General features: G+C 42.8%; 1 protein-coding gene and 1 long non-coding RNA gene across 2 annotated transcripts in view; one reads left to right on the forward strand and one right to left on the reverse strand.

Moving 5' to 3' along the window:
- Window positions 1-5,667: 5,667 nt before the first annotated feature.
- On the forward strand, window positions 5,668-9,621 carry cysltr1 (cysteinyl leukotriene receptor 1; the record flags this gene model as incomplete). The annotated part of the gene is given in 2 exon segments (XM_032528512.1): window positions 5,668-5,963; window positions 8,363-9,621. A coding segment is annotated over 1 exon segment (1,035 nt). The 5' UTR covers window positions 5,668-5,963; window positions 8,363-8,380.
- Window positions 9,622-12,520: 2,899 nt separating this feature from the next.
- Window positions 12,521-14,327, reverse strand: part of LOC116697200 (uncharacterized) — an 8,219-nt gene continuing 6,412 nt past the window's right edge. The window contains exon 3 of the long non-coding RNA XR_004333963.1: window positions 12,521-12,531. This is a non-coding gene — a long non-coding RNA (uncharacterized LOC116697200). The remainder of the gene's footprint in view (window positions 12,532-14,327) is intronic.

The following is a 14,327-nucleotide window of genomic DNA, read 5'->3' on the forward strand; positions in this document are numbered from 1 at the left end:
CCAAAAGAACTACTTCCTGTCCCTGTTGTGCTGGTATTCCACAAGTGGCCCTGGTCTAGAAGAAGTCTCCCAGCTAATCCTGCCATAAAGTAATGATAAAATGTCTGGTTTTCACTGTTTTTCATGGGAAAATTGTAAGCATGCACTTAAATTGACTGGTGCTTTGCACACAATACCATGGTATTTTATCGTGACGTAATTCCAGTGAAACAACATCGGGACAGTTGTGGTTAGGAAGAGAATAACATGGAAAGGAACTGCAACATGTGGTCAATCCCCGGTCTCTGGGCTGAAAGTCCTGTGTTGTTTGAGCCATCCACCCCCCCGACCAACAAGACTCACAAACAGCTTCTATCCACAGGACATCAGACTCCTGAACAGCATTATCTGACCACACACACTCCATCTTCCCCTCCTAAACTCTTCTCACACCACACACTGAGCTGTCTAGGCACAGTGCACTTCATACATTTCAGTTTCTCCATTTTTTTATCTCTTTTTCAAACAATTCATTACTTTTGTCTTTTATTCATTGTGTAAGGAAGACTAGCAAAGCAAGCTTTTCAATGCATGGTGTAAGTTGTCTTAAATTGAGTCAGCATCAGTTCTGGCAGGCTACAAATGACTACACTCAAACAGGGCCCCCAACTTAAAGCTACTTTAGTTAGCTCCTAACTGCTCTCTGCTCGCATCTCTGCAGCCCCCCCTCCTCCCCAGCTCCACCTTAACGGGTATAACGTGACATATGCTTCTATGGTATAGTTGTCGCTCTGCTCATATGGGAGAATATGGGAGAGAAGGATGTTAGCTAAGCTGACATCCATCATGGCCAACACCTCCCACCCCCTACATGACACTGTGGGAACCTTGAGCAGCTCCTTCAGCAGTAGACCGCCCCCCCCCTCGGTGAAAGAAGGAGGTTGCAGACAGAATCTACAACACCTGCACCACCTGATAATGTTGTAGTTTCTCTTCCTGTTTTAATTACCCACCACTCACTATGGCTCTATGTATATTCTTATTATCTGTATTTATATTTTTTTTCATTCAAAGTACTCATGTATACTATGGTTAGACTCAATATCATTTATACTATGGTGACATACTTCTGCCATATTATTTAATTACATATTATTCTATTTAATTTCACGTCACCTGTTCACTTACATTGCAATATTTTAAACTATGGTCCCCTAACTTTACTTAACATTATCTTTTTATATAATGTCACTTTACACTTTACATTCATTCAGTACTTTTTGCACATTGTCTGTTGGTTTGTGGTTTTTTACTGTAGAAAAATGCTGCTGTAACAAGGGGATTTGCCCATTGTTGTATGAATAAAGTAGTATGTAATCTATCTAATCTAATCTAGTCGAATAGTGTAGCCCTCCCAGTCTGAAGCTGTGTGAGCGTCCCCTAATGCTGCTGCCACTGTCCTCCTCTGAGTAGAGTAAAATTTCCTGACGCATTTCCATTGTCTGCGTTGTTCTTGACTTAATAGACCTGACAGAACTGTGCGTATGACAATGAACTTTTTGAATCTCAAAATGGTGAGTGCTTTATTAAGTGCTCATCATCAGATACATGGGATGCATTGTCAACACGTGCTCTTAGGGACCATAAATACATTTCTTTGTCTTCACACTGTCAAATAGATTTATCTGCGTGTGCGTGTTTGTACACACTCAGCCATGTCTGTGTGCTGGGTAGGCAATTCCTTTGGTGAATGGAAATATGAAACTTTACAGAAAATCTCATTAAACCACAAATATACTGTATTTTTTTTAATCAAGTACAGAGATGCTGCACCATGACTGAATAATGGCTTTAATTGTGTTTTTGTAAAATAAACCAATAGAGGGCTATTCTATTATATATAATATTAACTTTGCATACATGTCAGATGTAGCTACTGCTTTTTATACCCACCTAAATCATCCAGGATGTGTAAAACAGTATCTGTACAATCAACCCATACATGTACTGTCAGCAAATAGGAAACCACAAAAGGTTAAGAAGTTTGTTTGTTTCCCTTCGACGGCACGTTGAAGTCCTGTCTATGAGCCACTTTGTGAAACTGCTGAGATGAATGGTACATTTCAGAGGCTGTGACCTATATAAACATCTTCGTCTGCAGGGCATTGCCAACTCTCTCAGAGCAACAAAAAGGACCGTTTGACTTGCAACAGATCTCAGTGTAAGCAGACCACCCAGATATTAATAGTCTTTGACTCTAAGAAGTTTTTTTGTTTTTAATCAACTCAATAACTCTGTCTGTTACATTGTGATACATTCACTAAACTAAACTGTGCTTTACAAGTAGTTCAGGCGAACAGCAGTGGGGAGCTTAACAACTTCCCAGGAGTGTAAAGAATATACAAATATTGAAATTAGTCACACGGTGTGAGGGATGTGTGTTAGCTCAATGGAAACAGCTGCTCTCACTTCCATGAAAGGAGAGCAGAGGCGCTCAAATATGCAGGGCATCTGATCCAGTAAACAGAAATGTAACACGCACTCGGGTCTAAATGATAGCATAGGGATGTGTCAGTTCCCTGGAAATCAGAGTTCTCACAAGAGCACAATTTCAATTTGCTCATCGAGTTACTCTGGCATCGAGTAATGGCCAGAGGCGGGACAGAGGCAAGCCGCACCAATCACATCGGTGTATCTGATATAGGCGGGGCCAGAGGCAAACTGCACCAATCACATCGTTGTATCTGATATAGGCGGGGCCAGAGGCCAGCGGCACCAATCACATCGGTGTTTCTGATGTGGGCGGGGCCAGAGGCAAGCTGAACGGATAAAAACAGTCTAATCTAGCTGTTAGCTCCGCTGGTAGCTAAGCGTACGGGGCTCTGGATACGGCACCCTGTACGTTGTTGTGATTGGTCGTAGTGTTATCCAATTACGTGCAGTGAGATTTTCAAATGCACGCTTGGTGCCGCCCCTCGAGTTGGACAACTTTCATTACTCAATGCCAGACCCTTAATCCTTCGGATTTGGGTCTGGATTTCCAGGCTAGCTTCTTGTTAGACTGCATTCAAATCCTGCCTGTCTGTTGAATTGATTGATTCTAATAAAGCCTGAGAGCAAGTATTGATTGATTGATGTGAACAAATTTCATTACTCAATGCCAGACCCTTAATCTTTCAGATTTGGGTCTAGATTTCCAGGCTATCTTTTGAGTGCTTTCCGATCTACCACCTCTATGGTTAAGTTACATTAAGTCAAAATGCAGGTTTAAATTAAGAACAGGCAACTACAACAACATGGCTGAGGAACGATCATGGTCATGATTAAGCTCAGGGAAAGACTGTGAGTTGAAAAAAAAAACAAGGGGTAGTCAGTAAGAGATAGCATGCAAACCACAATCAGTTGTTGACGTCACACACTTTTTGTTCATCGCAGCCTCCTTTTTTAGGACGGTGTGCAGCAGCATCTTACTCCACCATGTCGCTTTTTTGTTTGATTTTCCCATTTTCTCATCATTTTTTTAAGGTCTCTTATTGGTGCAGTGAAGGGCCAGCCCAGTGTGTCTAGCACTTACATCCATATCGACTAAATCTGACCAATTTTCTCAGCCCCATTCTATATCTAACATCTGTACCCATCTTGTCACAACAAACCAACCAGAAAGAGTCCTCAATGCAACGAGAAGGCCGTGATCCCTCACCAGCGTCCCACCCACCCATTGCAAATAGTTCTACCTCTAGCTCACCTGGTATAGCATGCGCCCCATGGAGGCTGAGTCCTTGGCAGAGGCCTGGGTCTGAATCCAACTTGCATGCCTTTGCTGTGTGTCATCACCTCATCCCCCCCCTTCCCTGTCATTCTTCTGCTGCTATAAAAATATTGGCTACATTTTAGGTAAGTGTGCCTGTGCTTCGGTTTTATACAAATACACTTGCTAACCGGTGCACCTAAATTACCTGATTTGCTACAATTTGTGTAACAATGGAAACACAAAAACCTACATCTTGACTAAAAGAACCACACTTGAGCTCCTTTACAAACAGTAGCAAATTTCCTGAAGATGCAGATTTGACTTAACAAAAACAGAATAAGCCATTGTGGTCAGTTGCTGTAAAAGCATCAATCAATCAAGAGTACATAGAGAAAATCCACTAACGATAAAAACTGGATGTTGCCCGCTATGATGACTTTATTAGTCTATTAAGCGTTTTGACAGCCCACCCACATTATTGGATTTTGCAGATCGTTACAACTTAGATCCACAAAGCAGCCACAGCTCATGAAACTCCACTCAACTCAACCACCATGTGTTGTCTAGCACCTGTAGATGCAGACAGCTGGTACTCTTAGCTGTAATCTGTGCAATCTTATTTGAATTTGCTGTGTGATTTGTTATAAATACTGATGAACTTGTTAACGAATGCAGTTTCCTTGCAATGTTTGATGTCCGGTTAAGCGCAGTGAAAGAGGAGATTAGCTCTTGCCAACAAGAATACTTGAATGTCTGTGCAATCATTGACCACTGAGGTCACACATCCCAGTCAAGTCATACGCCGAAAATGAAAATGTGGGTGGAGAAATGAAAGCATTGTGCCTCCGGGCCTCAGCTTGCCACTTCAGAGCACTTCAAATGGGATGGCTCAGAAAGTACAAATGCACTTTCAACATCTCTCAGAAGGGTCAAAACACTTATCACAGCTTTCTGCCCCTGTCATTCTAGCTTGATAGTGCACTTAATGCACCAGCAAGCTAATAGAGTACTAATTCTCTGATGATGCATAGACAGCGGTGGAACAGACGACAGTGGGTCTGAATGTTTATCATGGCTGGTGCAACTAAATGAGTTACAAATGAATTAGCCGTCCCTTCCACCACACAAGGCCTTTCAACTGCAAAACCGAGTGCCCATTTCCACAGTCTATTTACCAGCTGTAAACTCATTAGCAACAAACAACGGAAATGCCATGGAATAAACAGAAGTCTTCCATTATCAGCCAACTGGCTTTGGTTTGTTTGACCCGTGTATCTTTGACACATTCGTCAACGTGAATAAAGTTAATATTTGTCATGTCATAAGAGTACTTTAAGAATACACACACAGTTACAGTACAACTGGTCAAACAAGCTTACACAAGCAAATTACACAGAAATATGAGATGGTGCATAAGGAAGACTTTTATTTACGTGTCAAGTCACTGTAAGATAAGATGAGATGTAAGACAAGATAAACTTTGTCCTCGAAGGGAAATTTTTTTGGACTCTGTCTGTTCTGCAGCTTTGCAAAGACAACGCAAAATACAGGAAATAAGCCTCTCTAAACACCTACTCTCATGCAACACAACACATGCTCCCATGTACAGCAGACAGGTGCCTAACTCCTTCTTCCAACGTCTGTTTTTCATTACTGTCGGCTGCATTCTCTGCAATAAGTGTAACACAACCCTTGCACAATGAGATATTGCACAACCTACGTATTGCACACATTACACATTGAACAATCCAATAGCTTATGTATTACATAAACATGCATCTGTCTATGAGGTAGAATGACAGATGAGGTATGTTCAGGGCAAAGACAGGCCTCTAGGTGTCTGTAAAAGTAACAGTAAGAATATGACTAAAGTTGAATTAAAGGAACTGTTTTAATGCACTAGGATTAATAATGCACTTTTCAATTCTTTTTCCATTTACCCTGAATGTGCGCCTGCATGGTTGAAGATGTCATTGGGCTTGATGGTGTTGAGCTGCACAAAACGTGACACAGGCCAGTCCTACTTTGAAAAGCTTTCCAGCAACTGAGGCTGTTAGAAAGCAGCCACCTGCTGCAGCGTCCTCCACCCACCACTGCTACGACATCTGGCAGACGAGTCAGAGAGGCGGAGGAGACACACACTGAAGCAGAGCTGCTGTCAACCAGGACGTCAACCAGGAGAGAAGAACCAACAGACTGGCTGCACGGCTCAGAACAGGAGGTCAGCGCTAAGGTAGGACACCTTGCTGGAGCCACATTTCACAACTATCACACATACTATTGCTAAATCAGAGAGGTTTTCACTTTTGTTGAGGGGAAGTAACTGACAGATAATTACAATTACAGCATGTGGCTGTAATGCAACATGTTACATCCAGTGTTTGGGCACATTTTCAGATTGTACAGGAGCATGCTTTAAATATTAATGTTATATATAAATATAATGACATGATCTGATAACATCCAATAAAGTTACTCCCTACGCAAACTGTGCATCACATCTACACCAATAAACAGGTTTACAGTCACGTGCAACGTTCTGCTTCACTTGATCCGGTTTTTTTTATCAATGGCAGCCAGAAAAAACTTAAAATGTGCATTTGCATTTTTCAATTGAAGCTGCCAGTAAATATGACACATACGCAGGTTACTTTATTGTTTATCGCCTCATGTACAGGTACACAGGGAGTGAAATAAACTAAATTTATCAGGAACAATATGATATACAGCATAGCTCAAAATTGTCTTTACAGCAGGAAAAGACACGACTTACATGAAGTGATAACACGTAATATCAACCATCACTTATGAATGTTCCATTTATAAATTTAACTTTACTTAATAGTTATTTTACTGTTAGCAAACAATGACATGATCAATAATAATATTTGCGTATTATTTGCAATGCTATCATTGTACAATTTCAAGTTTATTTTTGAACACATAACATGTTATATATTTTATCAAGTAATTGCTAATGATAAAAAATCATATGTATGCTGTCAATAACCATTATTTGGCTGGCTAATATAGAATAGGAGCTGATTCAATTGCCTTGTTAATGGTTAATAAATACTTTGTAAAGCATACATAAACATTATTTGGATAGCTATAATCTGTGTGCACATTATCAATAATCACATCTTTAAATATCATCCAAGTAATATTTAATAGGGCCAAAGGAATGTGACTCAATGCTTTACAAGCCACATATTAATCATTAACCAAATACTATAAGCAGTAGTTGTAACTAATTATAATACCCATTCAAACAAATGCTACTAACCATTCACAAAGTATTAACTATGCATCTAGATATGTTATATTACACTAACCTAATGATGAAATAACATAAATTCTAACATTCTAAGTAATGAGTAAACATTATAACAAGGTCAAGTTTAACAACTCATATCTATCTTTCTGCATTTCCTCCGGAGGGGTAGAAACTAGCGTCCATCTCTGAAGCAATCTGCCACATCCTAGTTGTATCAGAGAGGTCCGAGTCAGCTTTACTTTCTGGGGGGGGCTGGGGTCATTCAGCATCTGCAGTAAGCTTCTCGGTTCTTCGGTTCTGTTCAAACGAATCACTGTTGATAATGATTTACATGTTAGTGGTAACATAGAGTAAACTTTGAAAGGGATGTTTATGTGAAAAAGTGATGAGTGGATGAAGATGTTATCCACCATGTGACCTTTACTATGGCCATGTAGCAAACCTGTATGTGACCTGGCATGTGACCTAAGCATATCCTACATAAAGTGCTTCTAAGATATTGAAAGGCAGAGTGTGTACATGTAGCGGAGACACTCTCCGAGCTTCTGCAGAGCTTGTAAAGTGATGCTGAAAATCTCAAAGACCGTTTCAAGCGGCTTCCTTATCAACACATCAGCCAGCATTGCTGTTCAGACACCACAGACGTTTCATGTCAGTCATTGCAAAAGCGTCCTGTCTGATGCTGTGGTGTGCTGGGGATGCAGCGTTAAGAAGACAGACGCTGGGCGACTGAATGGGCTGAAAAGAAAAGCTGGCTCTGTTGTTGGGACTGAGATCACAGCAACCGCAGAGAAACGGACCATGAGTAGGACGCTGGCGATCAGGGACAGCAGAGGAGCATGTCCAGGGGCAGACTTCTGTCACTGTCATGCTCAACAGACAGGTTGATAGGTCCTTTGTCCCCAGGGTCATCCAGCTCTTCAATACCACACAAACCGGGAGGGGAGAAATGGACTTTTCAGCATGAGCCTGTCTCTCTTAGCCCCTACCATTATATCACTTTGTCTGCTATACACCTGACTGTTTTATAGGCTACATTAGCCCTTCTACACAATCTGGACTGGACATAACATCTTATAACTTATTCCCTGTTATATATTGCTCTGTTAACATTTAATAATAAGCTATTGCACTGTTCAATCCCTGCGTGTTTACTTTTGCACTACCACCATTGCACACACTCTACCATAGCACCTCATCAGGGTCATTGCATCCCATGGTCAGTCCACACTAGACCTTTGTAATCACTTCACATCATCTCATCACACTCTGCAGGCCCTCTACAGGTGTTTTTGTCTCGCATGCATGTTTTTTTTATGCACACATCACCGTGTTGTTTCTACGTGTCTCTACAGCTGCTGGTGTGGCCACAAATGGAGTACGTGAACGTGACAGACAGCGTGGAGAGCAACGCTGACTGTTCCTCCATTGATGACTTCCGTAACCAGGTTTACTCCACGGCCTACTCCCTCATCACTGTGTTCGGCCTGGTCGGGAACGGTTTGGCCCTGGTGGTGCTGATCAGAACGTACAGCCAGAGCTCCCCCTTCCATGTCTACATGCTGAACCTGGCGGTGTCTGACCTGCTGTGTGTCATGACGCTGCCACTGAGAGTTATCTACTATGTGAAAAAGGGCCAGTGGGACCAGGGCGATTTCATGTGTCGCATCAGCTCCTACGCCCTCTACGTGAACCTCTACTGCAGTATTTACTTCATGGCTGTCATGTCCATCACACGCTTCTTGGCCATTGTCTTTCCTGTAAAGAACTTGCAGCTGGTCACAGAAAACCGTGCTCGTCTGGTGTGTGTGGGTGTCTGGGTGTTTACCTGTCTTTCGTCCTCACCCTTCCTGATGTCCGGCCAGCATTTTGACCCGGTCACAAATAAAACCAAGTGCTTTGAGCCTCCACAAGGTGCCGGTGTGCAGAAAATAGTCGTGCTGAACTATTTGTCTGTGGTGGTAGGCTTTGCCCTGCCCTTCCTGATCATCCTGCTCTGCTACGCTGGCATAGTCCGCGCCCTGCTGTCCCGCACTAACGCTGCCCGCCGCCAGCGGGGCACAGGCACCAAAGCCATCCGAATGATCGTCATCGTCCTGCTGACCTTCCTGATCAGCTTCATGCCGTACCACGTGCAGCGCACCATCCACCTGAACTTCCTGTCCCGGACTGACAGCACCTGTTCTGAGAAGATCGCCATGCAGAAGTCCGTTGTGGTGACGCTGAGCCTGGCCGCTGCCAATTCCTGCTTCGACCCGATGCTTTATTTTTTCTCTGGAGAGGGTTTCCGCAGTCGCTTGTCCTCCCTGCGCCAGTCAATGAAGAGCAGCACCATGCACCGTATAACCAAGATGAAGGCGGCCACAGTGCCAGAGTCTGGGGAAAACCACCACCCGAGGGCCAGTTAATTCACACCGGACCGAATGTCATCAAACAAGCAGCTAACGATACGTTTACAGAGCTATCTTAACTTATGAAAGGCAGAAAAAAAGCTGATTAGGGCTGGTTAACTCATCAACAGAGTATTTAAAGTGTTCATTATATGCTTTTTGGCTTTTTCCCTTTCTCTTATATTGTTATATATCTTTTTTTGTGCAAGCCCAAAGTCTCTCCCTCATAATCTGCTCCTGACTGGCTAGTAGTCCTTACCTAGGTACTGTCAGGACCCTCATGCTCTGCTTCTGACTGGCTAGTAGTCCTTACCTAGGGACTGTCAGGGTCCTCATCCTCTACTCCTGACTGGCTAGTAGTCCTTACCTAGGGACTGTCAGGTCCTCATCCTCTACTCCTGACTGGCTAGTAGTCCTTACCTAGGTACTGTCAGGTCCCCTCATACCTCTGCTCCTGACTGGCTAGTAGTCCTTACCTAGGTACTGTCAGGCCCCTCATACTCTGCTTCTGACTGCCTATTCCTTACTAGGTACTATGTCAGGGCCCTCATACTCTGCTGCTTCTGACTGGCTAGTAGTCCTTACCTAGGTACTGTCAGACCCTCTTACTCTGATTCTGACTGGCTAGTAGTCCTTACCTAGGTACTGTCAGGGCCTCATACTCTGCTTCTGACTGGCTAGTAGTCCTTACCTAGTACTGTCAGGACCCTCATACTCTGCTTCTGACTGGCTAGTAGTCCTTACCTAGGTACTCTCGGGCAGCCCTCATACTCTGCTTCTGCTACTGGCTAGTAGTCCTTACCTAGGTACTGTCAGGCCCTCATACTCTGCTTCTGACTGGCTAGTAGTCCTTACCTGGTACTGTCAGGACCCTCATACTCTGCTTCTGACTGGCTAGTAGTCCTTACCTAGGTACTGTCAGGGCCCTCATACTCTGCTTCTGACTGGCTAGTAGTCCTTACCTAGGTACTGTCAGGGCACGCCTCATACTCTGCTTCTGACTGGCTAGTAGTCCTTACCTAGTTACTGTCAGGGCCCTCATACTCTGCTTCTGACTGGCTAGTAGCCTTACCTGGTACTGTCAGGACCCTCATACTCTGCTTCTGACGGCTAGTAGTCCTTACCTAGGTACTGTCAGGGCCCTCATACTCTGCTTCTGACTGGCTAGTAGTCCTTACCTAGGTACTCTCAGGCACGCCCTCATACTCTGTCTGACTGGCTAGTATTCCTTACCTAGGTACTGTCAGGGCCTCACTACTCTTCTGCTTCTGACTGGCTAGTAGTCCTTACCTAGGTACTGTCGGGCCCATACTCTGCTTCTGACTGGCTAGTAGTCCTTACCTAGGTACTGTCAGACCCCATACTCTGCTTCTGACTGGCTATTAGTCCTTACCTAGGTACTGTCCAGGGCCCTCATACTTCTTGCTTCTGACTGGCTAGTAGTCCTTACCTAGTTACTCCTCAGGGCACCCCTCATACTCTGCTTCTGACTGGCTAGTAGTCCTTACCTAGGTACTGCATGGCCCTCATACTCTGCTTCTGACTGGCTAGTAGTCTTACCTAGGTACTGTCAGGGCCCTCATACTCTGCTCTTGACTGGCTAGTAGTCCTTAGGTACTGCGCACGTGCCACTCCCAACAAAGATAGTACGAAGTGTGATGTCTCCTCTGTAGCTAAAACAGAGAACTCAACACACAGGGGGAAAGAGGAGCTGCAGCATTGTGTAGAAAACAAAAATGTTTTTTTTATTAAACCATGTAAACCTATTCTGATATAACTTCTAAATACAATGAGCAAAATATGAGTACTTTAAGCAAGTATTTCAAGTCTCAGGAGGATGTTTTCCATTCAAATTGAAATTTATTATTCTAGTGAATGCAAAGTGTTCAATATTTAAGTGAGTTGTTGCTGCATTATCATTAGCCTAATGTGTGCCCAGATTACAATATAATCAATATATCAATATATATCAATGTATGAATGTATTCTGGATACTATTGTATAAAATACAGTGGTGCTCAAAATTTTACATACACATGCTTAAGTTGACTAAAAGAGGAATAAAAAAATCATGTTTTGGGAAATTTATTTTAATACCTAAATTAAAAAAATGAGGTAAAATCCACCTTAAGGACACCAATTTTCTTTGTGAATGAATACCGTATTGTAATAATAAATGTTCTTATTTAAAATACAGGGGTCATAAGTATACATACCCCTATGTTAAATTCCCATAGAGGCAGGCAGATTTTTTATTATAAAGGCCAGTTATTTCCTGGATTCAGGATATTATGCATCCTGATAAAGTTCCCTTGGCCTTTAGAATAAAATAGCCCCACATCCTCACATACTCTTCACCATGCTTAGAGATAGGCATGGGATACTTTCTATAAATCATCTCTCAATGCAAATCAAACCAGGTATTAGTCTAACTGAAATAAAACCATGCCTATCTCTAAGCATGGTGAAGAGTATGTGATGATGTGGGGCTATTTATATTCTAAAGGCCAAGGGAACTTTATCAGGATGCATAATATCCTGATCCAGGAAATAACTGCCTTAATAATAAAAATCTGCCTGCCTCTATGGGAATTTACATAGGGGTATGTATACTTATGACCCCTGTTTTTAATAAGAACATTTATTTATTTACAATACGTTATTCATTCACAAAGAATTGGTGTCCTTAAAGGTTGGATTTTACCTCATTTTTTAATTTAGGTATTAAAATATTTCCAAAACATGATTTTTTTATCTCTTTTTAGTCAACTTAAGCATGTGTATGTAAACTTTTGAGCACCACTGTATATCTTTAATTTAGACTTGTATCCCAAGAAGGGCTGAACTCTGCTGATCACTGTAGACCTTTGATCAACTATTCTTCATCTCCTTGTTTATATTGCTGTTTGTTTTTTTACATATTTGTGGCCATGTTAATGTTGTAATGGCCACAACCGTTTTTATTATGACTTATTGTGATTTACCATGCTCTTTATCATTACTTTTACTCAATTTAGATTCCTATTTGTGTTTTTTGTGTCAATGATTTTAGAGCAACTAGGATAGGGAGCAAAGGTTATATGACGCCACCAAAACAACACGGCCTGGGTGTCATTGATTCAAATTACAGATTTCTTTGGGTTTTACACATTGTTGGAAACATTTGGGATAATGCACACAACTAAACTGTATACATAACCATGCCATTTTTAGACATAGTACATATTACTTTTTATAGCTTTTAGTGCTGGAAGCGTAATTGTGCATTAAAGCACAAGTGGATCAGTAGTTTGAATCATAGACTGTATGATATCAATGGACAGTGCATGTGTGACGTCACCCATTGGTTTGTGGAGATCTGCTGAGTCGTTGAGTTTGCTGTTACGGGCGCAGCTATCCTGGTTGGGGATGTGAAGATTTTAGACGAGAGGGTGGAGTGAGGGAGGAGAGAGGAAGGAGAGAGGGAGGAGAGAGGGAGGAGAGAGGTTGGAGTGAGGGAGGAGAGAGGGAGGAGGGGAGGAGGAGAAGGGGGAAGAGGAGGAGTAGTGGGAGTTGGGAAGGAGAGAGGAGGAAGAGGGAGGAGAGAGGGAGGAGTAGGTTTAGTGGGAGTGAAGAGGCGAGATAGAGGTGGAGGAGGGAGGGAGAGAGGTAGAGGAGAGGGTAGGAGTGAGGTTGGAGTGAGGGAGGAGTGGAGGTTACACACTTTCACTTGCCTTTCCATTATAGCCACAGACCTAAAACAACCCCCTGCTTTACACACTCCATTTAAAATCATAATTTAAAAAATGAAAATCATTCTGTGTTGCAGGAAATCTAGTGATTGAGACTACACTCATAATGAAAATGTTTACTGAGGTAATAGTGGGTCACTTTCTCATAGACTTCGTCAGAAGCAGACTTCCTTTAGCAACCGCTAATAATAATAATACATTTTATTACAGCAGCGCTTTCTAAGCACTCGCTTTACAGACAACAAAGACAGATAAACAAACAGTTTGTAAACAGTTAAAACAAGCACAAAAATAAAAGTAATATGAAATAAGCGACTGGAACAGATGGGTTTGAGTCCTAGTTTTGAACAGAGGGGAAGAGTCGTATTGCGGAGGTCAGGTGGGAGTGAGTTCCCGAGCTGGGGAGTAGAAGGCTTCGGATCCCCACTGGTGACAAGTCAGGCTGGGGCCCGCGATGTGGATGGAGGAGGAGGATCTGAGGAGCGGGAGGGACTGCGATGTGAATGAGTTCAGTAGAATATGGGAGCAAGGTCATGACGGTCTCTGAAAGTATGGATAAGGATTTTATATTGTATTCTGACTGGAAACCAATGGAGCTGCTGAAGGACCGGGTGACATATGAGAAGACGGGGTTTCTGGTGATGACACACGATCTGCTGATTCTGAAGAAGTTGAAGTTATGGAGGGATGTTTACAGGAAAGCCAAAAGAGAGAGTTACAGTAGTCAAGGCGGGAGGTGTATGAGCACAGATATGAATGCTGCTTTAAGGAGTCTCCCCCTATCGAATTCGATAGAATGCAAGTTTAAAGAGGCCCCCCCCACACACACCAATCACTGGAGCTCAGATAGAATGCTGCTTTAAGGAGTCTCCCCCTACAGAATTCAGATAGAATGCAGGTTTAAAGAGCCCCCCCACACCCACACACACTGGAGCTCAGATTAGATGCTGCTTTAGGAGTCTCCCCCTACAGGAATTCAGATAGAATGCAGGTTTAAAGAGCCCCCCCCTCGCACACCACACACACACACACTGAGCTCAATAGAATGTCTGCTTAAGGAGTGCTCCCCCTATGAATTCGATAGAATTGCAAGTTTAAGATAGCCCCCCCCCCCACACACACACACCACTGGAGCTCAGATAGAATGCTGCTTAAGGAGTCTCCCCCTATAGGAATTCAGTAGAATGCAAGTTTAAAGA

This window comes from Etheostoma spectabile, chromosome 10, assembly GCF_008692095.1.
Source record: "Etheostoma spectabile isolate EspeVRDwgs_2016 chromosome 10, UIUC_Espe_1.0, whole genome shotgun sequence".
NCBI classification, from domain to species: domain Eukaryota; kingdom Metazoa; phylum Chordata; class Actinopteri; order Perciformes; family Percidae; genus Etheostoma; species Etheostoma spectabile.